The sequence below is a fragment of the Varanus komodoensis genome, unplaced genomic scaffold, assembly GCF_004798865.1.
Source record: "Varanus komodoensis strain SLA01 unplaced genomic scaffold, ASM479886v1 scaffold40, whole genome shotgun sequence".
NCBI lineage: Eukaryota > Metazoa > Chordata > Lepidosauria > Squamata > Varanidae > Varanus > Varanus komodoensis.
Window position 1 is genome coordinate 3,601,621 of NW_025335942.1, and position 11,773 is coordinate 3,613,393.

Below are 11,773 nucleotides of genomic sequence, written 5' to 3' on the forward strand. Positions count from 1 at the left end.
CTTAAAAATAAACCCACCATTTGACTCACTTCTGAGGAAGAAAAGATTTACATGTCTTCGACCCTGAGGAACATCTCACGACAAAATCTGTGTTTCCTCAGGTCAATTGTTATGGTGTAAAAGAGAGGACAACCTCTGGACAGTGGGCCTAATCCAGCCTGCAAAGGTTGGGCACCCTCGCAAAAGTGCCCTCTCTGATTGTAGAGACATCGCCTAAAATCATTTTACTTCTGAGCTGAACCAGCGCGAGGAGGAAGTTCAGAAGATGAGGGCTGGCGGAGAGGCCACTGTGGGAAAGGGCCGTGGTGCTCAGGAGGGCAGGACAAGGAGGACAGGACGACACGTGCCTCAAACCTGGCTCAATAAAAAGGCCAGAGGACAATGATACGGAACGCGTTGCTCCAAGCAGAAGTCGCCACAGCAACAACAGCGGGTTCCCTTCTGAAACAGGAGCTCCCTTGAACGGGTTCCTCAAATCTGCCCGCCTGCGGTGCACGTCCTTCGTGCGACTCAGCTCCCCTTCTTGCAGGCTTTGAGGAGAAACTACTAATGATCTCGCTTCGCGCAAAAGCCGAGCGTGTTGGGGAGACGCCTTCCTTCCCCTGGAGGAGGCCTGGGGGGGCACCGTGAGGCGGTTCGTCTTCCCACCATCTGGACTTCTGCTCGGGCCACCAGCAATCTGTTGCTGGAGTTTTGGGCATGAGTCTGGTGCAAATGAGAGGTACCAGCCCACAAGAGTGGGGTGACCAGTTCTGGCTAGCAAACAAGTCCAATCAACTGCATACGCTTCTGGTCTTAAAGGCCCTTCTAGGGATCTATCTATGTAGAGGGATCCATCTAGGCAGTTCGTATACACCAAGGAAAGTAGCCAACTTGAGGCTTTGCTTTTACTTTCAAGAAAATGGAATGTGGCATTAATACAAGGAAGAGCTGCCTTACGTATCTCCGGTAGTATCGCCTCATAAATCCATTTCTTGTCCTCACGATCACGGCATAGCGCCGTATGCTGTAGGTGGTCTTTTTGCCTGGAGCGATGGCCTGCAAAATCACCTCCACCAGTTTATCGTGAGGAATCGTGTCGTAAGCTCCTGTGACGTCAGCCTGGGAGAGAAAAGGAAGCCGCCCTTTCAGCTCCCAACCGCGTGTTGGAAGTACACCAAGTAAAAGAAGGAATCCGAGGAGGACTTTTGCAATCCAGTGCAGATGTGCTCTGCAGAGACACTGGTTGCGGTAACTTGGCATAGCATGAGTGGCATGCGTAACTCTATGCCTCGATGAGCTTAAATTCTGCAAAGAGGGAGGACTTGGCTTCGGTGGAAGATGGCTGAGGGGCGCGAGTTCAAGGCTGAGGGCCTCAAGGTGGGTTTTCAGGAAATTCTGAAGAACATATAAGCTAGGGGTGAATGGTGGAGGAGCTGCAGAGAAAATTCCAGGAGCCTGAATTGGGGAGGAAGACATGGTGTCTGCCAGAGTATGGCACGGGAAAGTTGTTCCTTGCGGCTGAGAGATCACCAACAAGTTGCTGCTTACATGTTGGAGACAGAGGCCTCTGGCTGGCCCCGTATGTGGCTCCCCAGCCTTCGAGATCTAGGCAGGGCCCCCCCCCCTATGTGAGCCATCCCTTAAGGAGGGGAGAGGGATGGCCGCTAGGAGCAGGGCCTTTTCTGCAGCTGCTCCTCATATCTGGAATGCTCTCCCCAAGAAGATCCGCCTGGTGCCTTCCTTACTTTCTTTTCAGCGCCAGGTGAAATCCTTCCTTTAAAAAAAAATTAATACCTAATTGCCAAAGACCTTTGTTTTGTATGTTTTGTGGCATTTTATTGTTGTTTTTAATGTGTTATTGGATTTATTAAGTTTTTATTGTGCTTTATCCTGTGGGTGGGAGCTGCCCTGAGGTGCCATGGCACAATCGGGCAGCATACAAATGTTTTAAATAAGTATACACGCTAAATCTATGTCGGTCGGTGGGAACCCTGTAAAAATCCTCTTGGGACTACAGATCCCAGCCGTGTTAAAGGAATGCCCAGCCTAGCAGGGTGGCTTCTCTCTGCTTGTTTGGGTCACCAGCTGCCCTGTTCTGCTCTGGGCAATTCTTGAAACCATGTCTGAATTCTATACCAAACTAGGATTCAGCAGCAAACCTAACTTAAGTTGCCTTTTGTTGGAAATCATGGAATGTGTTAACTTTCCCTGAATATACAGTGGCAGTAGGGGTGGAAGAAACAACAACATGGATTGAGGGAAAGGAGAGTGCCAAAACTGCTTCAGGGTTGGTAATACGCCTACAGGATTGTAGGGTTACAGAAGCAAAATTTCCAATGAAAACTGTGCATCTTTACCCAGAAGTTAGCAGCACTGCGTTCAATGGGATTTGATTCCGGATTCACAGGATTGCACTCTTTAAAAAGAAAAATTCTCAGCTCTGCGAAACATTCCTGTTGTGAACCGCCAGCATGGTTTGGCTGCTGGGAGGTATATAAATTAATTAATGGTGATGATTCTGACCAAACATTTCACGTACTTGATTGTTATACCATCCAAAGCTTGCTGGGCAGTTCATCAAAATTACCACCCAAAATGCAACACACTACAACATCTTTAACGTGGGAAGTCTTAAAGCACCAAAGAAGAGCTACTGGGATTCAGAAAAGACATTCAAAGCTTCTGCTGCCAAGCGCCAGGGAGTTAACTTGGGCCAAAGGTTCCCACTGGAGAAAGACAGGCCCGAGTTTCCTGCATACCTTCACAAAGTAGAATCTGGGCATTTCAGGATTCGACGCCAAAACCTTCAAAACAAACTTCTTCCACCGGACGTAAATATCATCTTTCCCAAACACAGAGGAGCCGAGCAAGGCGGGGTTCTTCAGTCGTTCGTAATTAAGAACACTGAACAGGTTCTTCAGCCGGGTGTTGAAGTACTGAACCTGGGGAAAAACGAAAGGATAAAAGTGTGTGCAGCAGGGTATTCTTACACAAATACTTGGGGAAACTCACTTGTCCACTGGAAGAGAAGGTAAGAGGGTTAGGAGCAGGTTTCTCAGCTTCGACTGATTTGCCAGATGTGGGAAGAAAAAGAAGTTACGGGGCCTTCTCCCTTCTTAGCCATAATTACCTGTGCTGGGTGTGGGGAAATGTGCCGTCCAAATACAGCAAGGTGGGTCTCTGAGGTGGCTTCCCAAACAGCTCCTGGTTCCAGCCGAGTTTGCAAGCCACGGCTGATGTGCACCTTTGCTGGGTTCAGACCATACGGCATTTGGCTGGTCAGAGCAGAGTTGGAGAAAGAAGACCCTGCGGCTTTTTTTCTCTCCTGTGTCATGCAAATTTCCAAAAGCATCTCGGAAAAGATGAAATGCAAAGAAGACCCTGCGGCTTTTTTCCCCTCCTGGTCATGCAAATTTGCAAAAGCATCTCGGAGAAGATGAAATGCTTCTGGAAAGGAGGGACCCCTGAAACAGGTGCAGGAACAGGAAAATTTTGCTAGGGAAGGAGGGGAGGAAATGGCACAGAATAGGAGAAGTGCTGGGGCAGAAGAATCAGAAGAATTCTGCTAGAATGATGCTGCTGCTTTCAGATCTTTAGCAGGGGAGAAGATCTGAGAATCCTGGTGGATAACAATTACAACAGGGCTGCACCCTGCTAGGTGGGAAGCCTTGTTCACCTTTCAAAGACTCAATCACCAGTTGCAGGAAGCCAAATCTGCACTAAAGGGATCAGAGGGGGCTGAACGTAGACTGGACCAGTTCCCTTTTGAAGGGCACGGGATCGTGTCCAGTGCATCGTTCCAACCTAGGATGGACCACTGATAATTTCCCTTTTGTCTATCAACCTGGGAACTAACAACACCTCCAGCAGCAGCTATGAAGGTATCACTTTTGATTAAAGGATGTTAGAGAAGAAGGTGAATGACCTGGGGGATCTTGTGGCAGTCTCTTTTTTCCTGTAGGCTGACTGGTTGGCCATGCGGATGGTGGTGACCAGAGGAACCCGTTTCTGGGATGCTGGTCTGACCTTCGGCAACAAAGCATATTCTACTTTGGCAAGAGGTAGGTTGCATCTCACAAGGTTCAGGAAAAATGTGTTTGGTCCAAGCCTGGCGAGCCTGATGGAGAAGACCTCCAACTAAATGTGGGACTGGGGACAAACCCCTGAAGGAAAGTCATGACAATGGGTGGTACAGGAGAAACTGAGGAACTGCAGCCACGTTCAGAAACTCCAGGATAGAAAAGGCACAGAGCATGGAAAATAAACAAGCTTGAAGTTCTTGTCCAGGAAGGTCAACACGACTTGATACCTATGGAGATTTCATCGAAATTTATTCTGACTGAAAATTCTGCATTGAGGAAAACAGTAACATAGGAAAACCAGACAACAAGCATGCAAAGAGGACTGCTGTGATGTCAGGGTGCCTTAAGCAGAACCAGCTTCTGTCCCGAGAAGTAATAGTTCTACTTTATTCTACATGAAGCAGACCTAATCTGGGATACCATCTTCAGTTCTGGGAACTGAATGAGGCTGCAGACAAACTGGAACAGGTTCTCACACAGAGAAACCATTCAGCTCACCAGCTCCCCAAATTCAGGAATTTGAGCTATGAAATAACGAATTAACTCAAGAAGTCAAGAACCTTTTTGTCTCGGCTGGTCTTGCAGAATGTTTCCGCTCCCACCACACTATGCAGCTTCACCACAGGCCTTAGCCCATTTGGTTTGGGGATGAAGCGGAGCTTTGATGCCAAGGGAACACACTTCTTCTGTTGCAGAGTTTTGATCTCCTCCTTCAATAGGACACGAAGGCGTACTTTGGTGAGGTGACTCCTGGAATTGGAGTTCACATTAGTTTTTCCGCTGACTACAAAGCCGACTGCATTATTTCACTTTCCATACAATACCCAGTGCTGAACAAAACAGGTATTAGCTGCCTGGTATCGCCATATTCTTTAATGCGCTATTTAGAATGACTCAATTTATCTTCTACTAGCTAATGGTAAACTGGGAAGGCGCATTTGGATAAGCATCAAGCCATGTTGTTGCGGGTGAATGTGGGGGGTGGGGGGAGGGACGGAAAGATGTCTGCACTCTCACTGGGTCAAACAAACACTGCGCATCAGTACTAAAGCAGTATATGATATAAGCAAAGAATCCCACACTTCTTTCCAACATTAGCATTTTTTTTAATACTGCTCATAGCCAAAGCTCTCGAGGCAGTTGACAGCAACAATCACAGAATCATACACTCAAGTCACTCATCCCACTTCTGCCCAGGCCTGACCCTGCTTAGCTTCCAAGATTAGGCAGGATCAGGCACTGCCACAGTGTCTCCGCAGACCATATTAAGACAGTATGTAGAATATTAATCCTGCTGTTCAGCTATAAAATGACGGAAGCCAAGCTCATTAGAAAGCAGCTGGGGCTGGATTCTGCGGGAACGTTGGCACGAGTGCAAACCTGGCCCGATCAGGAACTCCCAATGCATCGAGGAGCTTGACTTGCATCCTCTGGTTCGAACAGGGCGTCCCTTCTGACGTGCACAAAGAGGTGGAGGGGCACGGCCTCGCCATCCCTTGCACACATTCTTTCTGCATGTGACATCGGAGTAGCACCCCCCTCCCCGGGCAATCTCCAAATTTCTGAAAGCAACATTTCATTTAGAAAGAATTACCTGATGCAGGCAAAAATTTAACGGGACTACTCGAAAGTATTTTCCATTTAAGAATGAAAGCTGATTAGCACAGCCCTATCAGCCAAAACTGAAGCATAGGAACGCCTTAAATTTTCATTTCAAAACGGCAGTTGTGTGCCGAGCTGTAGCTATGTGAATTTCTCAATTTTGTCATTCCCATGACTGGGAATTCACTGTAAAGGTCTAAGAGCTACGCAGGCCCGGAATATGGTAATGCATTTATTATACATATTAACAGTATCATCTATTACAGTAAATGAAGATGCACATCTGTTTTGTCACCTGAAACTTAGTATGCATACAGAGGGAATCCAAGGGTTGAGCACCTCAGCACGTCAGGGTTTCTAAAATGCATTAATTGGTTTTAATTAATTTAAATGTGTCTCTGTGTTTGAAGGTTGCAATCATTAGGTTGCACCTCTAACCGTTCCCGGGAGGTTGTTGTGAGGTTCAGATTGAGAGGAGAATTATGTAAACTGCCTAGAGTACCTTGAAAGGTAAAAAGGTGGGATATAAATTTATTAAATAAATACAATATAGGGGTGGACTAATGCAGGACCTGCGCCCAGGTGTGGCAGCAGGTGTGACTGTACTCACACAAGGTGGGTACAATTTGTCCCCCCTGGACAGGTGCATTGCTTTGCTCGAGGGCTTTGCTGTATCAAGGGAAGGGGACTGCAATTCGTGCAACGCAGCTTGTCTTTAGCAATACTCAGTAGTAAACAAATGCACCTATGGGCACGATCCTATGGACGTTTAGGCAGAAGGAAGTCCTACAATTCCGAGCATTCGCCAGCCACCCAGCCAAAGCACCACTGTGGCCCTCAGTCTCCACTCTCCAACCGTTTCTGCATGCACAGACCTCGCAGTTACCAAAAGTGGCTGGACGACTCAAGCCATTTTTTCACCTATTTCAAGTACCTTGGCTTTATCGTCTTGTTGCTGACAGGCAGACAAACATCCTGGTTGACTATTATAGATTATTCGGTTATTATGCCAAATCAATTAACACCATGTTCCTGGGCCCAAATATTTCCTAGAGTCCTAGACCTTTACAATTAATTACTACTCAAAATTGAACATGTAGCAGTTTAAGGAGAAATTACACACACCTGCAGCGGAATACAGAGAGAATTCTGAAAAGCAAATCTCAGCATGTATGATGTTTCAGTGCTGGCAGATTTGGGATACTAATCAGCTATCCTTTTTGGATAGGAAATGCATTCAAATATTTGTCAAAGTTTTGCCTGCATTCAGTGTTTTTCTCCCCATATCTTTCCTAGACTAGAGCCGAATTCTGTTGCTTCCAGATTTCCCATTGCTGATATTCATCTGGTCCCTCTCCTGAAAGAGGCACAGAAGATTGTGCTAATGGAATATAGATCTTTCTCTATGCAGGATGTGACCCACACGCCTTCTAAGTACACATACCTGACCCCAAGGCTCTGCAACTTGCTCCATATACTCTTTCGAAAGAAAAAAAGCAAGTTCTTCTGAAACATGGTCTCTGTGATATAGAAAAAAGATCGCAAGAGTTCTGCAATGTAGGATTCCATCAGCCAGTAAAGGAATTTGGAGAGCAGACCTCGCCGAAAACTGTGTTCAGACGCGGGAACAAAATGGCCACGTTCTATAAGCAGAATTCAAGTTCAATGAGATCGCTCGTTGGGTAACAGTTGAGCTTTCAAAGAGATTTTAGTTGAGAAACATCTATTCTGGTTAGCCATGCGTGAGGAATCTGGTGTGGGAACGGGCATTCATGGGGTTTTCTTAGTTTCGTTTCCCAAACTCTGGCCCAGTCTTTCTCTGCCTTAAACCCGACTGGCAGCGCATGTTCGTGCAGGCATCTGGCAAGTCCAGCTGTGCAAGCCCGTTGCACAAGCCAGGATCTACTTCTGCAGTGTGGCTTGTGGGCCTTCAGTATTAGCAGAATAAATGCAAGCAAAGAAGGGGCTGCTGATATTCCTGAATGTTTGCGAACTTGATCTTGGCTTGGCGTGCTTTCCAGGCTAGGGCTGAGCACAGAAAGAAGTCCAGCGAGCCTGGGAAAGCCAGCCTCTGGGATCTTTGCACCACCAATTCCAGCTACTTCCATGACCAAGATAAAGGCTGCAAACCTATAAAGCTGAGCACGCCTGCGTGTGAGAGAAAAGCACGCCCGTCTGTGCAGAAGCGAGGACAAAACAGCCACACTCTGCAAGCAGAATTCAAGTCTGAGGCTGTGAGAAACGGAGAATCAACCATGCACAGGAATGCCCACTTCTTCAGCCTGGTACGGCAAGATCTGGAAGGGTGGTCTGCTGGAATGGCCTTCCTCAACGGCCAAGGCACCATTAGTGTCTCTCAGTGGTAGGCTAATACATTGCTTGTGGACAAGTAGCTTAAGAATGTTAGGCAAAACCCTGCTGGACCGGACCAAAGGTCCATTCAGTCCAGCACCACACGTGGTGGCAAAGCAGCTGCCCAGGGATCCCTCAAGCAGGATGGGTGCAAGACCCCCTCGGCAACCGGTCTTTGCTGGCATGCCACCTCTGGTAAGGAGGCAGCACACGGCCAGCGAGGCTAGCAGCTATGATAACCCTCCTTCCATGAATTCGTGCAATCCCTCTTTTTCCAAAGCCCCAATGCAAAGAGCTCCGAACCCAACTTTCGCAGACGTCTTTGCAAGGCCGACTGACGTGTCTGCTTGGGAATGCCGAAATTCTAGCACCCTTACCTTTGCTCAGGCGAAGCCAAGCGCAACTGTTCACCTTCATCTTCCACATCAACTCCTGCAAAGAAAACGAGCCAAACTTCCCCAGGGAGATGAATTTTTTCATGTTTCTGTAGAACCGGCACTTGTTGTGGTCACAACCCCAGAGCGCAGCCGGTATCACTCTCTCCAGGCATTCCCTCACAAAAGTGTACACTTGCCAGTGACTGCTGTGTTGCTTAAGGAACGCTGTCAGGTCAGAACTGGAGGCTCCCTGGGGAACGTGCAACTCCGATTCTTTGCGACTCGGCTCCCCTTTTCCAGAGCTCCCACCTGGAACTCCTGGGAAGGTGTTCAAGTCAGCTGGGACCGACCTGGGACCATTTTCGGCGATGTCCACCTGCAGTGTGGTGAACAAACTCTCCTCCTGATGGCCTTTTTGTGGTCCTTTGCCTGTCTCAGCTACCTGGATGGGACAATTCTTTCTCAACACTGCCAGGTAAGGGCACCTGGCATGGTTCTGCAGCAGCTCCTGGAATACATTCCGCATCTGCCAGTAACGTTTTGGAAGCCTCTTCCTCCTCTCTTGGCAGCTTGGGAGTTTTGACCTGCCCAGCGGTTCTGAGAATTTACCGCTGAAGAATATTGTTTCTACTAGTCGCCGTCCGCCCGACAGAGAACCCTTTAAGCGATTTAGTATGAAAGATTTCGGTAAACATTCCTTCAAATGCTGGCAAGAGTACAAGAGGGAGCACCTCTCAATTTGCATAGCAGGAAGAGAAGATGCACGGGAGGACTTTGGTGACCTGGTTTCAGGAATGTCCCTTCCCACAGCGGTGGTTTCCTTCGCTAGCTGCTGTGCTGAACGAGCGCCAGAATTTCCGGGTTTCACCTTTGCCAGCCTGGAGTTGGGCCTTGTTCTGGTGTGAGGTCCAGCATAGCGTGTTCGGTTCTCCTGCTCTTGCTCTAAGCCTTTACTGCTCGCCGGAAACATTTGATTTTCTTGAGCTGTGCCAGATACAACCGAGTTCTGTGCTCCACATTCCCCTCTCGGAGGGACAGGCTTCACCAGAGTAAACCCTTCCTCAGGCAGCGACCTTGCATTTCCTTCAGATGTGTTAACTCCAACGCCATCAACAGCAAGCATCAACTGAGTTTTGCTTCCAACGGGAACTGGGTTGCTCATCCCATTTTCCCGCTCCTTCTCCGCTTGCATGATTTTCATTCTCTTGGAGCTGATCTCACACTGTCCCCCCCATTTCCTTTTACGCAAAGGTGTGGTTAAAGAGAGACACAGACTGGCTCTTTGCTGGCCCTCTAGCTGGTCACTGGCATTAGGAATGGGTTTGTTTGTTTTAGGGGTTTGCCCAGCATCTCCCCAAACCATTAACGACCGGCGAGAGCCGAATCCTGAAACGTCTCGCACTTTGCTCCTGCTCTGTCTTCTGGATTTTGCTCTTTTTAGGTGTCGCCTGCCAAAGAAACCCCCTTGCAGATAACCTGATAAGATGCTCCGCTTCTGGCCAGGACATTTCAACCTGAAGAACTCTGGAAGGGGGGCTGTATTCTGCAAAGGGAGTTCGTAAAAGGGCTGCCCACAGATCTGGTAACAGCAGCTTGGGGGAACAAGCACGAAAAGAGCGCAGTGCTCCAGCAGATACATCATAACGTCATCGCCAACTCTGCTCAGGATTATTTCCCAGAGCACGCTTTGGCGAATGGTTTCCGTTGTGTTATTGGGCATGTAGTTGTAGACATTTGGCATGCAGGGCTGCTGGTGAATATTATCGTTCATCAGGGCATAGCCGAACGCCAGAACGTTCTTCTTCTTCTTTTCACAAATTCTCTGAATGACTCTGGCCACGACGTCGCTCTGGCTGGAGATCTGGAAAAGAACCGAAGAGGCGTTCACGTTTCCTGTGCTCGAGCGAGCTACGGAACGGGTGGCTTGCCTGTTCGCACTCTGCAAAAGAAGCATCCTTCTCTTATATCAACAAAGACCTCAAAGAACCTGCCATTCTGGCAAGTTCCACATGCTCTCCTTTTAAGGCGAAAGGGAGGAAGAAGCCACCTGGCATGCAAATGGGTGTTGGATGGAAAATCCTGCATTCCTTACACTCTGTGATGGAGAGAAGGCGCAGAATGACTTCCTCCAGCTGCAACAGGGCTTGCCACCACTGGAAGCAGGACAGCAGCTCGCGATTAAGACCCCTTAGCAATTGCTTTCCAATAAAACATTATGTAGAAAGGAAAGCTTCTTCACATTATGGGTTTGCCAAAGGCCTAGTAAAACTGCAGATGCCAGATAAGTTATTGACTCAGTATGAGGAAGGCTGTGGCCAGCTGTTTTCATGCACACACTGGACACGCATGTGCACACATGTACAGAGTGAAGACCAGGCCCATGGTACCTGCTTGTGTCCCGCTAAAGGGGGCAACAGACCCCACACATGTAACTTGCCGGCAGGGCACCTCTGCTCATACTTTTGGCTGGTTTTTGGAGGTCAGACCCCACTGCTTCCTGCAGGGGAATTACCCCTTGCGAGCTTTTGAACTTTTCTTTGATTTCATACATTTAAATGGTGCTTAGCAGCCGCACATGGCGGTCTCTTGTGTTTTACTGCTGGGGAGAGCAATTCTGGACGGCCCTCGGAGCATCTTGAAGCTCATGGGCTTTTTGGTATTTGAGGGGCTTGGCCGGCAGAGACCAGCCCGGCCAAGAAGGGCCCCGGCCAGGTCTTGACCCCGTCTCCTTCCGGCAACGGCCTGCCTCGTTTCTCCGCGGAGCATGGACGCCGCCGAGCCCTCCCGTGCAGGGACACCCGCTTCGTCCTCAGGTCGGGGGGTCTAATCGCGTTCCTTGCTGCACGGTTCACGACCGCACACGGCCCTGCGCGTGCAGCTGCCAGCGCGGATCAATCTGGGAAGCCTCAGAGATGCCACAAGACTCCTCGCGGCACAGGCACCGGCACCGGCACCGGCACCGCCGGCTCGCATCCCGACGCTGCAGGCGTGCAAGCGCGCCGGCCTGTTGCACGCAGGCGCCCGCGGGCCCCGGGCCAAGCCTGGACGCGCCCGCAGAGGACGTCGGCGAGGCCCGCGGCCAGGAGAGGGGCTCGCCCCGCGGCCGTGCAAGCTCCGCGCCCCGGGCAGGGCCGGGCCAGCCTCCGAGGCCAGGCGCGGCGGGTCGGGGAGCCCGCGCGCAAGAGCGACCCACCTGCTGGAAGACGACGCGCGGCGGCAGCGCCTTGCACCCGGCCGGCCGCGCCACCAGGCAGCGCTCCACCAGGCCGCGGTAGCACGCGGGGTCCCCCGCCTGCAGCAGCGGCTCCGGCGCGCCCCCGCCCGCCGCGCGCCCCTGCAGGCGCCGAACGAAGCCGTCCAGCCGCAGCACCTCGGCGT

General features: G+C 49.9%; 1 protein-coding gene across 1 annotated transcript in view; it reads right to left on the minus strand.

Moving 5' to 3' along the window:
* The window catches only part of TERT (telomerase reverse transcriptase), a 32,296-nt gene that overhangs the window by 20,061 nt on the left and 462 nt on the right, over positions 1-11,773 (minus strand). Inside the window, exons 2-6 of the mRNA XM_044442822.1 lie at positions 8,396-10,256; positions 7,111-7,309; positions 4,625-4,814; positions 2,742-2,924; positions 940-1,101 (exon numbers count right to left, since the gene is read on the minus strand). Of these exons, the coding sequence (XP_044298757.1) occupies positions 940-1,101; positions 2,742-2,924; positions 4,625-4,814; positions 7,111-7,309; positions 8,396-10,256 (2,595 nt within the window). The remainder of the gene's footprint in view (positions 1-939; positions 1,102-2,741; positions 2,925-4,624; positions 4,815-7,110; positions 7,310-8,395; positions 10,257-11,773) is intronic.